This window comes from Montipora capricornis, chromosome 4 (genome assembly GCF_036669925.1).
Source record: "Montipora capricornis isolate CH-2021 chromosome 4, ASM3666992v2, whole genome shotgun sequence".
NCBI classification, from domain to species: Eukaryota; Metazoa; Cnidaria; class Anthozoa; order Scleractinia; family Acroporidae; genus Montipora; species Montipora capricornis.
Window position 1 is genome coordinate 13,836,777 of NC_090886.1, and position 15,000 is coordinate 13,851,776.

The 15,000-nt window shown below is 40.7% G+C and overlaps 2 protein-coding genes and 1 pseudogene across 2 annotated transcripts in view; 2 read left to right on the top strand and 1 right to left on the bottom strand.

Moving 5' to 3' along the window:
- Window positions 1-7,995, top strand: part of LOC138045601 (protein CASP-like) — a 142,294-nt gene extending 134,299 nt beyond the window's left edge. The window contains exons 24-28 of the mRNA XM_068892157.1: window positions 3,232-3,336; window positions 4,041-4,133; window positions 6,114-6,170; window positions 6,750-6,830; window positions 7,769-7,995. Coding sequence (XP_068748258.1) covers window positions 3,232-3,336; window positions 4,041-4,133; window positions 6,114-6,170; window positions 6,750-6,830; window positions 7,769-7,837 — 405 coding nt within the window. The 3' untranslated portion in view covers window positions 7,838-7,995. The remainder of the gene's footprint in view (window positions 1-3,231; window positions 3,337-4,040; window positions 4,134-6,113; window positions 6,171-6,749; window positions 6,831-7,768) is intronic.
- LOC138045599 (tetratricopeptide repeat protein 28-like) overlaps window positions 1-15,000 on the bottom strand; it is a 91,299-nt gene that overhangs the window by 51,077 nt on the left and 25,222 nt on the right. The gene's annotated exons all lie outside the window — the stretch shown is intronic.
- LOC138045603 (BTB/POZ domain-containing protein 6-like) overlaps window positions 14,048-15,000 on the top strand; it is a 4,037-nt pseudogene continuing 3,084 nt past the window's right edge.

Here is a 15,000-nt window from a genome sequence, read left to right on the forward strand (position 1 = left end):
GAAAAAGCCTTGTGTATGAATGCCATGGTTGGGGTAATGTCCAAGTGAAAGGGGTCGTCGCAGTTATATAAGCAACTTAAGTAGGTGCCAGCGAGCCCGGGAAAATCCAGGCTTGGAGTGACTCAAACACATGACCGTGCTATTGCGACTTGCAGTTGCACTTGGTCAGTTGTAATTAGAGGCCGGAAATAAATCCATGTTCAATGAACGGGAATCCAACCCATGACCATGCGATTACACTGACTGCACTTGCTCCACCAACTGAGCTATCGAGCCAATTGGGAGCTGGTCACTTGTAAGTTCGTATTCCATCTTCTGTAATGCGCAAATATTTATCTCCTTAATTGCTGCATAGGTCGCTACACAGAGCTGCATTCCAAGTACAACGAGGCAGTAAACACCGTGAAAGAACAAAAGGAGCTTATTGGTGAACTAGAAACAGATCTTCTGAGTGTTAACGCTTTACCCTCGACATTCCGTGGACAGGGAGAGGTCAGTTAGCTGGCAACTGAAGTTAATCCTTTGCAATTGTTGTTGTTGTTGCCACTTCTCCTGTTGTATTTCAAGAATGTTCTTTCAAACGATGCTTTGCCGTCAAAAATTGCACAAATTGTTCTCTCCTTGTTTTAGATGTCTGTATATTTAATGGAAATGAGCGTAGGGCTAATACGTACCGTGGCGTGGTTCGAAGTTTAATTGTCATCATTCTTTTGGACTTGTTTTGAGAAGTTTCACTCTGGAGATTGCTCTTGAACATTAGTTATTACGCTAGGGAAAGCATTTTGGAAGTCCATTCGGTCCGTAAACTTTAAAAGGGCGAGTCGTTTCATAAGCGACCCGAAAAATGCATCTTCTCACGGGGTGTTTTCTTAATAGAGAGGAGTGGCGAATGCGTCTTAGAATATTGACTGCGCAGAGAAGGGTGAAGCTTTGTACAGTCTTTCTGCGCTGTGCCCAGACGCTGGTCACGAGAACCGTAGAGGGGGAGGACCCTACCATTTAAAGCTTTGGTTGTTTTTTTAGAACCGCAAATGACACGATGGCACAACAGTAACAGTAACACCCCCCACCCCCCCAACCCTTTCCTTTTTTTTCTCGACAGTTATGCAAACCCTCGACTGCATCTCGGGTTTTCATAACTGTCTCGAATTCTCCCAACTCCCACTCGTGTTTAGATGAGGCTATGGAAACACGGAAAAATTCCTCTTTACATCTTTTTCCAAAATGGTCGCCAGTTAGATATTCTTTTGTTTTTCAAATTAGACCTTGATGCCTCGTTCAAGGCAAAATATTCTTTTGAATTTTAACGATTTAGGATATTGATGGTTGTATTTACCACAGGGCGAAGCTGGTCCTCCATCAGAGAAGGAGCTTGTATCAAACGCCGTCCAGCAAGCAGTTTCTCCGGGGACAGGTAAATGACAATAATGACCCACTTGCCTGGTGTGGAGTATTTCTGGCCACCACTCGATGTCGTCAACTTTATCGTTAAATACCTTTATTTTTGGTTTACATTTGACGTACTGTTCAGTTATCACGTGTGTGTGCTATAAGTTATAGAGGCTCTGTCTGGGCATAGTTAATAGAGGGGAATGGTTATGAAACCCGAAAACTTTCTTTGTTGTAGGTTTTTGTTCTCTTTTCTGGCCTTGACCGTGCACAAAACACAATGGTTGTTTACTCCGTACTGAAGAACTAACCAATAGAAACGTGTTGGTTACATAATTCATGCATAATGTATGAGCGCAAAACAAGAGATTGTGCACGGTCTTGGACTTTCCAACCTAAATCTTGGCATCTTTGTTTGCTCCATTGATGTTTGCCGAGCTTCCTAACCATTCTACTCTATTAACTATGGTCTGGGTAAATTCCGACTAGCGACATGGCCTAAAAAGTAGCGACAGCGCTTAAAGTAAAATTGTGACAAACGACATCCTTTCTTTAAATTTCTGATAGCATCGGTTACAGCAACGTGAAACGTTGACAAACCACCGACACGAGAACTTTTAAAATTAAGACAAGCGACACGGGATCCTTCTTCCCCCCCCCCCCCCCCTCCCTCATGGCAGGGCCCCTGGCAGGGCCTCTTCATACTTTCTACTTCTTGAACCTTACTTTAGGTGCGTGTTTGGTTGTTTTGAGCTTATCTCGCCACGATTAGCCTCGCAGCTATTTTGTAGCAGAGGCGGTGTCAGGGTCAATATAGTTTCAAATAACGATAATGATCAAAGAGCTAAGTAATAATAAAACTGATTCCTAAAATAAAACAGCGCTCAGCTTGTCTGTTTCTAAGGTCAACCATTGGCCATTTTTATACTAGAGACGCGTAATTCGTCTGGGACGAAGTTGTGCAAACATTTTTTTTCTACGTCTATTTAATTCGTCTAGTATAAAGACGGGCACAAGACGCATAATGCGTGTGGACGAACTATCCAGTTTAGGGCGTCTTCGAAAACGCACTAGAGTGTTCGCCCAAGTTAGTCCCAGACGGATTATGCTTGTGCTTGCGTCGCTAGTAAAATAAAATCTCCACAGAAGAAATTAGGTTCCTTTGGGAACCACATGCTGCGAAGCGACAAACCCCTGACGCCGCAACCCACGGCGCCACAACAGGCTTTCTGTACCCCATATTAAACGTAGAATGTTGAGATGATGCTAATCTTGTTGTACATGCAACAGGTAGCTTTTCAGGGGACAACGCTGCCTCGGAATCTCTTCTTCCCATTGTGGCAAGTCAAAGAGAAAGATTTAAAGTCAGAAACATGGAGTTGGAAGCGGTGGGTTTTCTGTTTGGATACACGGTTCTTTTGATTTACTTGAGACGCACCGAAATGGGAACCATCGAGGAACGAAGCTTCGATATCCTGTGCATTTTGAAAGCAAAATTCGCTCGCTTTGGGACACAGAAATGGGTTTAGGAAGTGCGTGCGCGTAAAGTGGAGAAACAGATGACAAATTCTATTCGTTTGTTTTTGCTATTGTCTTGTTGCTGTTTTTTTTTTGGAGAGGGGGGTTGAAGTGAGTTACGTTTGGGTGGGGAAAAACGTTGAACAGCCTCGAGCGCTTGAAAGTGACTTCGGTTACCAGCGGGAAGCGCAAGAGAATGACTTCCGCAAGCGACACTTAGTTGTTGGTGGCTTGCCAGAAAATCTACCGTTGAAAAAGTGGACATGAAAAAGCTGGCAATACATGATAATAGTCTTGTCTTTCTTTTTTCAGCAATTGCGCCACAATCAGCAACAGATAAGTGTGTTACAAAACGAAGTGGATACCTTACGCTCGGACAACGTGAAATTGTACGAAAAAATCAAGTTTCTCCAGAGTTATCCCACGAAGGTACCTTTTTGACTTTAAACTAAAATGTGCCATTATATATAATAGCTTGAAATCTGTATGATTGAGTTGTTCGAGACATGGTTTCCAACCAAAAATCCATGATATTTAGCTCGGCTTTGCGGTCACCTTGCTCTTAATCTTGGCCGTCGATTTCGACAGTTAAGTGCATTAACTCTGGCGTGATGGTTTCTAGTACCGAGGAAGATGCATGAACAAGAACACCCATAACTTTCTCTTAACATGCTTTCAACTGCCATTTTTTGGTTGGCTACTGCTCTATCTTGCAATTTCCTTTTGTCTTGAGTCCTGTGTTTTTGAGACGTGGTAATGGATGATCACAACGTTCACACCCGTAATTATGTTATTGAAAATTGTTTGCGCTGATTCGTTGCCACTTGAGGTGATAATTACGCGATAATCACCTAAGCGGTCTTTTCAAAATGGCCGCAAGCCGTTTGGTCGAGGAGACAGACGAAGAAATAAATCGTTTTAAAGAAAATGCATATTTTTTAAAGAATCGCCTATGTAAATTATACAATTATTCACCGCTATTCACCTCGCCTGCGGCGAATAATTGTGAAATGTTAATCATCAAGTGATTGATGTCTTCAAATTTCCTGTATCGTTCTTTTGGCGATAATTTATGCAAGTAAGTATGATAAACTTGTTCTGGACCGACGCTGATTCGGTGTGCTTTCTGTCAGGGTCATGGTGGGCGAGATGACGAAGCTGCAGTCAGTAGATATTCATCGCAGTACGAACAGAGACTGGATCCTTTTTCGGCTTTCAACCAGCGGGTAATTAAAAATGCTGGACTCGGTTGTTCCAAAGGTGGATAATGCTATCCACCGGATAAGTCACTGTTCTTTGATTGCTCCTGACGTCACGACAACCATGTTGGTGGAAAGAACAATAGGGAAAAAGTCTTTTGGGAATTTGACTCTATTATTATGCAAAACTTGAGCTATTGTAGATTTTTCTATTGTTTTGGTACCAACATGGCCGCCTTATCACGTGAGTGCTATCAAAGAATCCAGAGAATAAACGTTAGCAAAACCGATTGAGTTATCCAGTGTATTAGCCAATTCTCGGTTTTCACATGACATCACGGCCGCCATGTTGGAGCCCCTAAACAAAGAAACGGCGGCCATGTTGGAGCCCCTTCCAAATCTTCCGGGAATTTAACTCTATTGTTATGCAAACGTTTTCTTTTGTTTTCGTTGAAAAACATGGCTGTTGATCACGTGAGTGAAACCAACAATAGCAAAAATACCATAATACTCTTTGTTTATCCCTCCAAATTTTTTCATAACCATTGTTATTATTTTCTCTTGGGACTTAAAATGGTCCCCACAGAAATTGGAAACAATGCTTCTGGAAAAGTTTGGTGGGACAAACAAAGAATATTATGGTATTTTTGATATTGGCTAATAGTGATTCATCCAGTGAATAGCGCTATCCACCCTTCGAACAACTGGGCGTGATTGTTAGTACTTTGCATTGGTCACACCGTTCTTCTGTCATGCCGAATATGTTTTGCTTTTTACCCACATAGATCGTGAAATCGATGTGATTCTGCTGTGTCACGCCACTATTTTCTAGCGTTCACGTGTTGCACCTAGTTTTGTTGTTGTATTTGTTCTGTGTATCTTCATGTCACATTCAATCATTTATTGTGTTTACGAAACAGTTATTCTTCTTTACTATACGACTATGAGACACCATACATCTTATCCCAAAATGGCCATTACGCTGTTACTGAAACTAGCAAGAGGAAGTTTTAATGAGACCATTTTGGAATAAGGTCGTTCAACCATACGCCAAGATCATAGTATAGATAAGAGAAATCGTGAAGCGGTTGGAAGTACATCAGTGATACTGTTTCCTTGAAAGTGTGTCATTTTGTTTTACCTTTACTGCATTTTGAGTTACTTCTGATCTATTTAAAGACAAAGATGCTCTATAAATGGGTGATAGTAAAAAGCCCTTCAGTGAAATCTGTCCATAATATTATATTTTATGTTGGTTGTCTTTCTTGCTTTTAACATTAAATAACTTAAAATAGATTTTTTTGTCCTTGGAAAATCCTGTCAGTAATTCCGTCTCTATTTTACAGTGACTGTTGATCACCGTTTTTTTTCCATGCTTGGATGAATTCGAGCAAAAGCAGGACTTCTATAGCCGTTTTCGGGTTTATGAATGAGCAGCTAGCGATCACATGGTACAAAAACCTCCACACTGGAGAGAAAATTGCTCTCTAGGCCGTCTAAAACAAAGCAACGTAATTTACATTTTATTTGTTTTAGATGTACCAGTGCGCAATTTGCTCTGCAGTGTGGCGGTTTCTTTACCAGTGCAAGAGGCCTGTTTTTCTATCAGGGCGTTTTGGATACGAGACTAGGCACTCGAAGACAGGTGGCCGACGGTAGCCGGAAGTGTGACATTTTCTCCTTTAACGTGGTCTTTGGGAGCTACATCAAAACGTGCCATCTCAGTATTGTTTGCCCAGTGACCGGGCCTTCCGAGTGAAGCGAGGCTTGAGTTAATTTTGTTCGTTGATTTTCTTACCTAAGCACAAAGCAGTAAGCGGTAGAAATAGGTTATTTACAGTCATTGAGGTTTGAGTCATAACAGGGCAACTTCTACCTTGCTGTTATTCTTTTGCAAGGCCAAGTAACCGTGAAAATGCATCAATGAACCGACGCCCGAAAGAATGAGATGTATTTATTGATTGATAGACGACTTGTTCGAGTTAATTTGGTCCTGTTAATTTACAGGAGAAACAGCAAAGATATTTGGGTCTCAGTCCACATGAAAAAGTCACTCTTAACCTGGTAAGTACATGAACAAGGCTGTTTCGCTATTGTTTTAGAATGAGATAACAAAGAGTACGGATTTTAGTAAAAATGATAGAATGATCCTAGCATTTTCCCAGAAGTTTAGCCGTTGTCAAAAAGGGAGCGTGAAAAAAGTCACTCGGCTCAAGGTGGTCTCTTCGCGACCGGTGCAATTTTCCACAAAAACTGAGCTATGAAGCCCGGTCTGTTGAACGCAGCTGAATCGATTAAGCTTGTGTTTTTTCTTGAAGGATTATGAAAGGGCTTGGTACTATTGTTAGCAATTTTTGGATTGGAATATTCAATATCCGAAATGTATTTTATATGCCGAATGCTGTGGTTAGAGAACGGGATCGTTTTAAATTTTTGCATGTAATTGTAATTATTTCTGCATTTTGAACCATTGAGAATAACGTGAGTACGGAAGTTGCCCATGGAAAATCTCTATAACGAATCTCTTCGTAAGGATTTTTGACATTCCTCTCATCACACTTTAGGCACGTGACCTCGGAGCGTAATTTGTTAACCAACTTTTTTGTTCTGTGATATAATCTCAATGTTTCCATTTTCTATTAGGGAAAGTTTATCATGTCCAACAAAATAGCAAGAACAATCACATTTTTCTACACTCTTCTCGTACACCTATTGGTATTTTTGGTAAGTAGTGCTGTACAAGCCCCAGCGGGGCTTCTTCTCATTGAACTCGGCGGCACCTTGACAAAGGGTTTTGCGCCAGAACACATTATTGTCGAAAGGAAACAGATGTTCCCTGTGAGCTGTAAATTGATTGCTTGACGCACCCCAGATGTGGATAATTGGGACAGGAATCATTTGATTTAATTTGATTTACGTTAATTTGTTGATTTCACGGTTTACAGTGTCCCAAATTAGCGCTCCAGCGCTAGAAGACTAGGATCTTAATTAAAGTGCCCCTTGATGATAAAAAAAAAACCCTTTCCTTTTTTTCTCCAGATTTTGAAAGTGTGTTTGCTTAACACCTGACTGGCAAAATTTTGAATATCCAAAGGCCGTTTACTTTGAGCGTAAGTTTTGGATTTCACGGTCTGCCATTACTCACGTTCAAAACTGACCGATGGCACCTCAGAGGGTTGGATCCAGCAAAAAGGGACGTCAAAGGCTCACTAGCTTAAAATTTCAGCGTGTGAATGCAGCTTGTTTTATATACAAAACGCGAGTTTAAAAGTCTGAAAGCCCGAAACTCCCGTGCTGCACATTAATTCTGCGGCGTACACACGCATTGCATTCTTAAACTAGTGAGTTTTTGACGTCATTTTCTCGTTCCAGCTCTCTCAAGATCTTAAAATTAGTAATGGCGGACCATTAAATTGGAAAATTCCAGTTAAAATAAACAGGTGTTTTTTGAAATCAAGGCTTAGAACTTTGGTCGCTTAGTATTTAGTTAACATAGATTTGAAATTCAGAGAAAAATAAGAATTGATTTTTAGGTCACAGTGGCACTTTAAATAAAGTTCCTTTCCTTTCAGCAATGCCGTTTCCATTCTCTACTTGTCTTTGTTGATAACAAACACCTGTTTGTAACCAGGACACTCATCGTTATTTGGTTCCTAAAACAGGTTCTTTGTAAGTTGGCATACACAGAATCTTGCAAGCGTGATGTGGCGACAGAGTGTGCCAGAAGGTAAGTCTGTCAACCAGTCACTCTTTCAGTCCAGGCTCATCTTTCATCCCAGGATGTCATCTAGCATGCTCGTGTTCTCACATTTGGCCTGATACGAGCATGAAAATGGGACTCGTGCAAGGAATGCCGTTTACATTCGAAAAGACCCCCTCATTGTACTCATATTTGATCCAGTCCAACCATGAGATTATAGCCAAATAGGTTAATTTGCAGAGAAACTGTGGTGTTGCGTCGGTAGATGAGTGAGGCACAGAAATTTGGTTGCATCAGTAGGCCATTTCCGAGTTCATGTCTGCCTCCTCTTCAAAGCGAGTGTAAGTGCGAAGTTTTTGTGATGGTAATTAGTTCTACTTTACATATGAATGAAAACTAAACCTACCCCCCCCCCCCCCCAACAAAAAAAAAAAAAAAAAAGACGAGGTAGGCAGAGGAAACCCAAGTTGGCTATCAGTGTATACTTAGCTGGTCGGCCTCTTTGTAAATGGGCAACCGTCTTGAAACTTAACACCACCGTGAATAAATATAGTATAGAACTTTTATCTTTTTTTTTTCTTCCCAGGTTCGCTGAACACATGCACGAAGTTCACGGACAATGATTAACGAGGGATTCGTATAGTATAACTGTTGTCGGTCGAAACCAGTCTCAGGTAGAACCGTTTTTACCCAGGTTAAATTGGTGACCTCATTTTACCTTGGTTGAATATGCACTCTACCTTAGTTTAAAGCAGCTACCAACCCCCTTCCCCCTCCCCTCCCCCCCAAAAAAAAGGACTTAAAGCGCCTACACCTTTCCTGCAGCTCTGTCTTACGCATCTCAGCACATCTTAATGTTTCTTATTATATCTCTCAGATAGCACGCGCCCTGTAATTGGCTAAATTAGCGGGCCGTATTCTACAGTACGGCCCGCTGTACAGCCCGCTAAATTTAAAATTTCGACAAAACATGATCTAGCGAGTTTTTCATGTCATTTCTGTTGCATAAACTTGTACTGAAAACTGTTTGAATCTTGCAAGCAACTATTTCAACGGGAAAAAACTCGGTCCGTAACTTACAGTACGGACCTCGAACTCGGTTTGTATGTATGAGGTATGTATAATCTTATCGGTTTCTGTATCGATTCAGTCTCAACATTACAACATGGTAAGGGCACAAAGAACTGCACTATGCACCGGTACTCGAAATCGGACTCTCCTAGTCCTGTATCTTCACCACTACACTACAACGACGAACATGCTCAATCCAACACAGTTCTTTTGATTATTAACTTTTCTGTAATAAGTCAATTAATATCCCGGCATGTATAGTAACCAAAACTAATCCTAACCTGACCCTAATTTTTCTTTAAGCTTATTTTAGGAGCCAATAAAGTTTCTGCAATTCATCTGAGTGCGCATTAATGAAGCTAAGTAAAATGAGGATCACCAATTTAACATAGGCAAAAACGGATTCAACCTGAGAACGGATTTTACCGGTAGAAAAACATCATGAACACTGCCCACCAAGACCTTTATTTCTCGTTAGAGCGGCTTTCAATTGAGTGTCGAAAGTAATTAGCGAATTGCTTTGGTCTTGCATTTACTTCACTCAGTGATTGGTTCAAAGTTTTCGCGTCATTTTTCCACCAATCGGAAGTGAAACCAAAACCAATTGTGGCTCGCGCGTTCACATTTTCTCGCGCTTTGTGTCGGCTACGTGTAATTACTTCGAGGTTTGATTGGTCTACTGGATTGTCTACGTCATTTTTGATTTGCCAAAGTAATTACTTTGGTTTTGGTTTTAAGACACTCAATTGAAACTTGCTCTCCTGCCCGATCAGAAATTCAATTAATATTCGGGTGGCCTCTCTAGATTCTAGATTCCATAATTTTGCAACATAAGGGAGTTGTTTGATGGCCGTTCCGAAGAATGGTGATATATTTCCTCCAATGGAAGCGTCGGGGAAAAGAAGAAGCGGAACGAGAGTTCGAGTTCTTCCGTTGGGACTGCGAGGAAATAAATGATAATGACTATGCGACTCTGTAGTGACTCATGTGAGGTTGACTGCATTGTCGGGGACAGACTCAGTAAACGGGGTTTTTGACGTCAACGTGGATGAGTTGAAATTGTTCAATTTAACAAATCGAATGTGATTCAGCGTTGTCTGCACTCTTATCGACAAAATATTGTGCGCCTCGTGAGTCCACAACAAATTTTAACACAAAGAAAGAGCAAGAGTCGTCTTAACCTTTCTTGCAAACCGATTGGTTTATTTCCCAAAATGGTGCGAGCAGCGTCCAGACTCTTATCGACAACGAACCTAGCCAATCAGATTGCGAGCTAACAAGCAATTGAATTGTGGTTAAAAAAAGTTTGCTATGTAAATAAATAATAGAAGACACGGGATTATTTTGTAATGACTGGGTAAATAATAAGAGGATTTGAAACGAAATACATGCATGCACCTGAATTGAACAGTCTTCTTTCGTGTGACTATTTGTGTATGGGTATATTACGTCATCCGATTATAAGCGTCTAGATTGTGCCGTATGAATAACTTGGTTGCATATGGTAATCTTTATTTAAGGAGGGTAGTACATAATAGCGCAGAAGCAATTATTAAAATGTGGCCCTCTTGACAAAAAAATTAAAAAAGTACTTAGACAATCAAAACTTCCAAGAGACTAAAATTATACCAGCAACAAAGCTAGTATATATACGTAATACAGGGTTCCCACAGCTCCTGGGATTCCTGGAAAACTCCTGGATGTTTGTAAATATTTTCAAGCGCCCTGGAAAAGTACTCGTTGAAAATTCATTTTTGTTATAAACTCCTGGAAAACTCCTCGTATTTTATCGTATAATAGTAGTTGTAGTATTTTTTTGAGAATATATTTTTTGAATCATTTTTTTTTTCCAAAAAGGAGCTAAAGCTCGTCGCATGATAAATTAGATATTAAGAAAAAAACGAACGAGGAAGCTATTAAAAAGTTTCTCTGCATACACTTTGAGTTGTTAAGTAACTTGTTCTAAAGGAAAATTGATGTGAAATTGCCAAGTTTGGGGTCTTGGATTTCTTTTGTTTATAAAAAGATTTTCTTAACTTCCTGGTTCTACGAACCCCGACAATAACGTAAGAGCATCGATGGAAAATTTAGGCAAATAAGCTAAAGATTTTTGCTTCTTAAAGTAATCTTACAATTTTCTTTTCTTAAACGAACAGGCTGAATTCTGCCTTTTTAAATCTAATGGCAAATAATTCTATATCGATATCTTTATTCCGATGCGTCCGTTCCCCAATAAAAGCATCGATAAAGGCAGCTGTAATCATTAACCTTTAGAGAGCATAAAAGTGGAAAGTTTTCAAAGCTTGCTGGCAGTTTCTAAATGGGTTTAGTGATAGACCATAGTTAGTCCCCTCTACCGACTACGTGATAGACAATATACTCATCCACTTTTAAGATTATCGTGTTGGCATTCTTAAACCCCCTTTTGCACACACGCAAAAATTGGCTCGGCACTCCAGAATGGCACTACGGTACCAATATTCGGAGTGCCGAGCACAGCTTCATAGACAACAACAACCTCAGCTATTGACGGACCTGTTTGGACGCATAGACGTGCTCGGAACCCTTATAATTTCTGGCACAGGTGCCTGATATGCCTTGACCGTGCCTTGCCCGAACGGAGGGACGTGCCAGATTTTTTTGTCAGTGTAAAGCGGGCTTTATTCGGTCAGAGAGATAGGGGCTGGTATCAGTTTGTCGAAGTTTGCTTATCTTAAATATGAGTAGAACATTTTTAGGCGAGCCATGATACAGTGGAACCTCCATTCAGGGGACTCCCTCGGGACAAGGGAAGGTGTCCCCTGAACTGAGGTTGGCTTGGAGTCAAAGGTTAGTATGAACATTTTTCCGGGACCAAATTCTGTGTCCCCTGAATGGAGGTGTCCCAAAGGAGAGGTTCCAGTGTAGTAAAAAGTAAATAAGACACAAATGCCGAATATGATTAGTGAAACCAAGGATAACTTCGATTTTTTAAAGGCGGGAAAAAACTGTAATAAGGGAGGATGAGGGTAGTAGATAGTTACTGCATGATCTTGAACGTTTAAGGGTTAAGAAAACGGTTCGGTAAAATACGTTTTGCAAAATTACGAAAGTGGGGCTTTTCAAAAAAGTACGATTTTATCAATACGTTACTTTGGTCACGGCTCAAAGATTGGCAAAGGCTCAGTGTTATTAGCAAAGCAAAAACTGGCATAGTAGAAAGTACGAGAAATAGCTTCCAACAAAAGCCTCTTTCAAGTGAAGTTATGATCCTCGCAGTTATGAACGCAATTTTAGCAATTGCGTAGAGAAGTTTCAACAAGGTTTAAACCCGTGACTTTGCGATGCCGGTGCGACGCTCTAACCTACTGAGCTAGGAAGCCACTGATGTTTGGAGCTGGTCATTTGTGGGGTCTAAGTTTTCAGGCTTCTCCACGCAGTTGCTAAAGTTGCGTTCATAGCTGCGAAGATCATAGCTTCACGTGATTTCATATCGGCAGGTTAATGTGATTCATTTCAAATACAATTTCGTTCGTTGAAAGCCTCTTTATTGACAAATTGCGTGAGCCAGCTGCAAGGCATCCAAATCATTCCGGCATTAAGAAAACAACAGTGATAGCATATTTAAGTCGTTCATTTCTTGAATAGGGAATGCACACAACAGTTGTAAGCACGAAAAAAGCACGTGATTGACTTAAAGCGTTTTCTTCACACCTAAAAGTTAAGAGAATATTGATCATCCAAGGTTTCCGTGTATAACATCCGAGTTTGCTCTTTTTATTCGAAGCATCTGGCCTCTAATGCTAATGAAGAGACGTGAGGTAAAAGAAAATTAGCTTCAGCTTGATGGTCATCTCTCTACCTTTGAAAACACTGCCATAGCAATTTTGAAATTTTACTTGTGAAATTATTAATTAACGCTGAATTGTGGCGCCAACACTAAAGAGTAATTTGCCATCCCTACCAAAAACAACGCCATTGAAAGTAAAGTAGGAGACCAATAGACCATTTTATAGTTGTAGCTAAGTTACCAGGCCTAAGAATGGAAGCGAGTCTGCCGGTGACCCTGCTTTGATAGAAACCTTTGTGCTTTTCTAATGGAAATATAGACTAATTAGAATTATGACAGCATAATTTACATGATAGAAGCAGTGAGGACTGTATCAACACAAGGTCACCGGCAGCCTCGCAGCCATTCATAGGCCAGGTCACTGAGCCAATAACTGTAAAATGGCCTATTGAATGTGCAAATGAACAAAATGGAAACAACTTTTCACAAGAGTGTCAGGACGAAAACTATAGCTGGGCTTAACAGGCTACAATAAACCCTACACGAGAATAATCTCTAGAGCGGCCTGATAATTTTGCATTTTTTTTTTTCTTTCTCGATCCTTTCTTCCTTCTTGAGTTCGGGGTGCTCTAACTTGTTTTCTCCCATAGTCTTAATGCACGAAAATGTTCTAACATTGAATTTTTTCTGCAAATTTTACCACTGAAAGATGATGAGTTAGTGATGTCAGAAATGTAAAAAAATGGGGGGTCACCGACTTCGTTTTGGAGAGAACTTGCCCGGACGAACACCCTAAATATGAAAAAATTCGGGCTTCTTTAGCGAATAAGGCCACAGTGTCTGTAAGCCCAAAAATATTGCAATTACATCTTTGAAGTAAAAATGTTCTCTACCAAACTTTGTTTACGTGTACCCATCAAATGAATTTAGTTAACTGTTGAGGTTCCTTAGAGAACAAGTTCGCATTTAGCGACCATAGTTTCACGCGCCTTGCAGCCGCAAGATGACAGGATTCCATGTCCCGAGGACAGAAATCTTGAAATTTTTTTAACTTCCCACATGGATTTTTTGTTCATTTTTGGACAATTTGGAGATAATTGTAAATAAAATCTGTTTCTGAAAAGAAAAGTAGGGGTCACCGAACACACAAGATCGTTAAATCCAAGCAAACCTATAGCAATGGCCATCTGCCCTATCATTATTCATTTTAGTACTTAGCGCGCGCTCTCGATACATGACGTGGCATGTGAATTTGCGTGCGCTGTAAGGATGCGCAGTAGCAATGGGCGAGAACGTCCTCAATTGCCTTTGTCCATACCACCTGCCTGTATTGATCATGCGCGATATCCTATGCCACACAGTCATTCGCCTTTCCAAGCATTTTCAGTAAATAGAAAGTACCTGAAATAACAGATCACAGAAACATCGAGATTTTAGAAACCGTTTTTAGATTCTAACATGTCTGACCAAGGAAACTGGCAAACAAAGCGAGCCACCATCAGAGCAAGAAGTGAGTTCATGTTCAACAACGATCTCTTCAGTGATATGAAGTTTTTTGTTCTAAGTGGCGATGGCAAGAATGATAACAAAAGTAAACAAGTGATTCCTGCTCACAAGTTTGTGTTGTCAGTTAGCAGTCCCGTGTTTGAAGCCATGTTTTACGGTGAACTCGCTATGACAAGTAACTCTATTGAACTGCCTGACTGCGAATACGAGAGTTTGTTGGAATTTTTTCATTACTTGTACAGCGATGAAGTGAACTTATGCGGAAGTAATGTGATGGGAGTGTTGCACTTGGCGAAGAAATACATGGTACCGTCACTCGCTGATAAGTGCGCGGAGTATCTCGTGGATAATGTAGACCCATTGAGTGTTTTTAACGTTCTGCCATCCGCCTTAAACTACGAAGAGGAAGACTTGATTGATGCTTGCTGGACAGTGGTCGATGAGCAGACTGAAGCGGCTTTGAAATCCGATGGTTTTGCAACAATTGATAGATCTTTACTTGAGGCGATAGCTATTCGAGATACTCTGTTCATCGATGAAGTCGACCTCTTTCGAGCTGTTGACTTATGGGCTACAAGTAAATGCCAAATGCAGGGCCTAGCAGCTGATGGGGAAAGAAAAAGAAAGATTCTTGGTGAACGAATTGTGAAGTCCATACGCTTTCCGGTAATGAACCAAGAGCAATTCTCAGCAGTTGTTCTTGATGCTAAAATTCTGACCCCAGAAGAAGTAGTCCTATAGCTCAACTCTGACTTCGCCGATTGGATTTCCAGAGAGCAAGCGGTCAGGAATCATTTATCGATGTGGAAGGTTTGATAGATTGCTTCACAGTTGCTGGTTTTACGCCA